The sequence below is a fragment of the Procambarus clarkii genome, chromosome 5, assembly GCF_040958095.1.
Source record: "Procambarus clarkii isolate CNS0578487 chromosome 5, FALCON_Pclarkii_2.0, whole genome shotgun sequence".
Lineage (NCBI taxonomy): Eukaryota > Metazoa > Arthropoda > Malacostraca > Decapoda > Cambaridae > Procambarus > Procambarus clarkii.
The window spans coordinates 39,510,562-39,515,619 of NC_091154.1; the positions used below are offsets into that span (position 1 = coordinate 39,510,562).

Below are 5,058 nucleotides of genomic sequence, written 5' to 3' on the forward strand. Positions count from 1 at the left end.
GTAAGGACTGGTGACAAGTGATTATGTCACTAATAAATGTATTAACGTGCAATATATTTTCGCACAATGCAAGTCAGTTTATTAAGACCGCATTAAGAAATTTTATATAAATCGTTTTATACTATAATAATTTCCACTAGTTATTAATACACCTAAATGAACGAATTCAGTAAGCAATAAACTACGTAAATAATCAACTAAATGAACGATTATCCTTAGTAAATGAATGTAATTAACTAAATTCTGTTTAGATACAACTAAATGTGGAGAGATTCATGTTCCCATCTCTCTCTCTCTCACTCTCTCTCCCTCGCCTCCTCTCCCTCTCTCTGCTCCCTCCCACTCGCGGTGTTGCACAATGGATGGCCATCATATCATGCTCCCGACATCTATGATCTAGTCTTTCAATAGCGAGTATATGGACCCGTATTTTCCACCCCCACACTCATATTTTTCCCTCACCCGGCTTGTGCGTCACTCCCTGCCCCATATACTTTTACAATAGAGGATTCTATTACAAAACTGCGATTATTTTCATTCTGGGGATTACTGGTGCTGGGGGTTACTGGTGCTGGGGGTTACTGGTGCTGGGGGTTACTGGTGCTGGGGGTTACTGGTGCTGGGGGTTACTGGGGGTTACTAGTGCTGGGGGTTACTGGTGCTGGGGGTTACTGGTGCTGGGGGTTACTGGGGGTTACTGGTGCTGGGGGTTACTGGTGCTGGGGGTTACTGGTGCTGGGGGTTACTGGTGCTGGGGGTTACTGGTGCTGGGGGTTACTGGTGCTGGGGATTACTGGTGCTGGGGGTTACTGGTGCTGGGGGTTACTGGTGCTGGGGGATACTGGTGCTGGGGGTTACTGGTGCTGGGGGTTACTGGTGCTGGGGGTTACTGGTGCTGGGGGTTACTGGTGCTGGGGGTTACTGGTGCTGGGGGTTGCTGGTGCTGGGGGTTACTGGTGCTGGGGGTTACTGGTGCTGGGGGTTACTGGTGCTGGGGGTTACTGGTGCTGGGGGTTACTGGTGCTGGGGGTTACTGGTGCTGGGGTTACTGGTGCTGGGGGTTACTGGTGCTGGGGGTTACTGGTGCTGGGGGTTACTGGTGCTGGGGGTTACTGGTGCTGGGGGTTACTGGTGCTGGGGGTTACTGGTGCTGGGGATTACTGGTGCTGGGGGTTACTGGTGCTGGGGGTTACTGGTGCTGGGGGTTACTGGTGCTGGGGGTTACTGGTGCTGGGGGTTACTGGTGCTGGGGGTTACTGGTGCTGGGGGTTACTGGTGCTGGGGGTTGCTGGTGCTGGGGGTTACTGGTGCTGGGGGTTACTGGTGCTGGGGGTTACTGGTGCTGGGGGTTACTGGTGCTGGGGGTTACTGGTGCTGGGGGTTACTGGTGCTGGGGGTTACTGGTGCTGGGGTTACTGGTGCTGGGGGTTACTGGTGCTGGGGGTTGCTGGTGCTGGGGGTTACTGGTGCTGGGGGTTACTGGTGCTGGGGGTTGCTGGTGCTGGGGGTTACTGGTGCTGAGGGTTACTGGTGCTGGGGGTTACTGGTGCTGGGGGTTGCTGGTGCTGGGGGTTGCTGGTGCTGGGGGTTACTGGTGCTGGGGGTTGCTGGTGCTGGGGGTTACTGGTGCTGGGGGTTACTGGTGCTGGGGGTTGCTGGTGCTGGGGGTTGCTGGTGCTGGGGGTTACTGGTGCTGGGGGTTACTGGTGCTGGGGGTTACTGGTGCTGGGGGTTACTGGTGCTGGGGGTTGCTGGTGCTGGGGGTTACTGGTGCTGGGGGTTACTGGTGCTGGGGGTTACTGGTGCTGGGGGTTACTGGTGCTGGGGGTTACTGGTGCTGGGGGTTACTGGTGCTGGGGGTTACTGGTGCTGGGGGTTACTGGTGCTGGGGGTTGCTGGTGTTGGGGGTTACTGGTGCTGGGGGTTACTGGTGCTGGGGGTTACTGGTGCTGGGGGTTGCTGGTGCTGGGGGTTACTGGTGCTGGGGGTTACTGGTGCTGGGGGTTACTGGTGCTGGGGGTTACTGGTGCTGGGGGTTACTGGTGCTGGGGGTTGCTGGTGCTGGGGGTTACTGGTGCTGGGGGTTACTGGTGCTGGGGGTTACTGGTGCTGGGGGTTACTGGTGCTGGGGGTTACTGGTGCTGGGGGTTACTGGTGCTGGGGGTTGCTGGTGCTGGGGGTTACTGGTGCTGGGGGTTACTGGTGCTGGGGGTTACTGGTGCTGGGGGTTACTGGTGCTGGGGGTTACTGGTGCTGGGGGTTGCTGGTGCTGGGGGTTACTGGTGCTGGGGGTTACTGGTGCTGGGGGTTACTGGTGCTGGGGGTTACTGGTGCTGGGGGTTACTGGTGCTGGGGGTTGCTGGTGCTGGGGGTTACTGGTGCTGGGGGTTACTGGTGCTGGGGGTTACTGGTGCTGGGGGTTGCTGGTGCTGGGGGTTGCTGGTGCTGGGGGTTACTGGTGCTGGGGGTTACTGGTGCTGGGGGTTACTGGTGCTGGGGGTTACTGGTGCTGGGGGTTACTGGTGCTGGGGGTTGCTGGTGCTGGGGGTTACTGGTGCTGGGGGTTACTGGTGCTGGGGGTTACTGGTGCTGGGGGTTACTGGTGCTGGGGGTTGCTGGTGCTGGGGGTTACTGGTGCTGGGGGTTACTGGTGCTGGGGGTTACTGGTGCTGGGGGTTACTGGTGCTGAGGGTTACTGGTGCTGGGGGTTACTGGTGCTGGGGGCTACTGGTGCTGGAAGTTGCTGGTGCTGGGGGTTACTGGTGCTGGGGGCTACTGGTGCTGGGGGCTACTGGTGCTGGGGGCTACTGGTGCTGGAGGCTACTGGTGCTGGGGGCTACTGGGAGACAAACACCACTACATCTTAGCCAGTCTGTGAGCCCCAGCCACCACCACTTCACGTCACTTAACAAGTTTGAGAAAACTACAGCACTTAGAAGTGGCCTCGCCGACACACACACACACACACACACACACACACACACACACACACACACACACACACACACACACACACACACACACACACACACACACACACACACACATATACACGGCACGAAGAGAAACTTTTACCGTGGGAAACGTCTGTATGTGAGTCTTCAGAGACACTAGCAGTGCCTCGGGCTCACTTAAACCAGCTCCTACTTAACAGTAGACCAGTTGAGCTCGCTAACAACACTTAGCGCTTAATAATAACCAGCTTGAGTTCACCAATGACTCAATACGTTCACTAACAACGCGTCAATCTCATTAACAACATTTCAAGCTTGCTAATAACCAGTTTGAACTCTCTATAACAACTCCAGAAGCTTGAGTGACAACATTTCAAGCTCACTCACAGAACTTCAAGATTAATAGTGACGAGTTTAAGCTCATTAACAAACTTGAAGCTCACTAACAGCACCACTATCCTGCTACCACCCACCACTATGTTGCTACCAATAACCCGTAGCCTGCTACCACCCCAGCCATTGCACGCTGCAAGATCCACTTAGCTACTTTGCACCGTCGGTAGCAACCTGTCCTCTTACAAAGAACGTCGCTTTGCGATCGTATGCGTTACGTAAGGCCAAAAATGGTCGTGCTAAAAAATGAAAGCGGCTGGCGAAAGTGACGTACTGTCCCGTTTTCTGTTTTGGGTCCTCTGGTAGGTTAGGAGAGACCACTTTAAACTGACCGTTTTCTTGGCGTAATGCAACCATGAACATAAAACCTCCAACGACTACTCATAGAGCTTTATAAACCACTCCTAGAGCTCTAACAACACTTCTAGCCCCTAACAACCACTCATAGAGCTTAGACAACAAGGACCACTTGCCAAATCTACCTCTAGGGAACTAACAGATGCCAATCAGAGCCACCATAACGACCTAACCCACTGTCTTCTGCCTCCCCCCTCAGACCACGACCCGGACGACATCGAACTGAACGTGGTGCGCTACAAGCCGGATGGCATCGACGCCCTTGCCAGAACTACCAAATTCAGCAAAAAGGAACTCCAGCTTATGTACAGAGGCTTCAAGGCGGTGAGTATCTGGCCTTGCCTTCCTGGCCTGAGTTTCTTGTCCTGTAACACCTGTAATGTGGAACACAGGTGTTCTGATGTGAAACACAGGTGTTCTGATGTGAAACTCAGGTGTTCACACTCCTCACCTGTTGTGTGTGTGTGTGTGTGTTATCACTAAGAAAGTTTCACACGATATATTTTAACAGATTTATATACCAAGCGTAATTTTGGTAACATTTATTTAATAGCGTCAGAAAAAAAATATGAGAAATAAACCAAATTAATTCCGTGCAATATATATTATTATTTTTTCTGATAATACAGCAAGCGTGTTATTTTGCGCTTTGGGGAGATTGGTTCTTGCTTACAAAAATTGGTTATTTATATATATATACATTCGTTACAAAATGTTTTTGAGAAATGTTGTAAATACTCCTTTTTGCGCTACCGCTCACAGGATGAGTATGGGGTGCACAACAAACAACCGCAACTAGTAACAACTAGTTGGTCTAGCTTTCATCATTTATAAAGACTACATAAGCCAGTTGCACACAATCATTGCCTGGCAAACTAAACTCCTTCATCTGTGAGGCCAATTCTCTCAACCTTCGCACGATACATAAAATATGTCCCCAACATTCTTCTCCATTTGTGCTATACGCCTTCGTTCTGTATTATTGCTGAGAGAAATCATCTTAATTGTATCGTGTGGTAACAGCATAGTTGACACCTCACTAATTGCTGGTAGGACGAGCTCTTCACAGTCTCTTGCAAATTGACAGTGAAATGTTGCAAGGTTCACGTCAGCCAACCGTGTTTTGTTGCATAGAATTAGAGAACTTGCTGGAGAATTGTGGACACTTTTTGGTTTAATTGATTACAAAGGCATTCGGGAAAGGTAAATTCTTTCCATCCGTGCCAGAGAGTATTATTTTCAAATGCTCTTATCAGTCTGGAAGGGTTCGTTGCCTCGTTAGTAGAAAACCTTTTTCACATATTAGGCTCTTTGGTTGAAGGTGGTTACTGGAATAAATTCATATTTCAAATAT

At 51.4% G+C, this 5,058-nt stretch overlaps 1 protein-coding gene across 1 annotated transcript in view; it reads left to right on the forward strand.

Annotated features, from left to right (window-relative positions):
• LOC123761694 (A-type potassium channel modulatory protein KCNIP1) overlaps positions 1-5,058 on the forward strand; it is a gene marked incomplete in the record, with an annotated part of 348,780 nt that overhangs the window by 336,299 nt on the left and 7,423 nt on the right. The window contains 1 exon segment of the mRNA XM_069301524.1: positions 3,904-4,028. Coding sequence (XP_069157625.1) covers positions 3,904-4,028 — 125 coding nt within the window.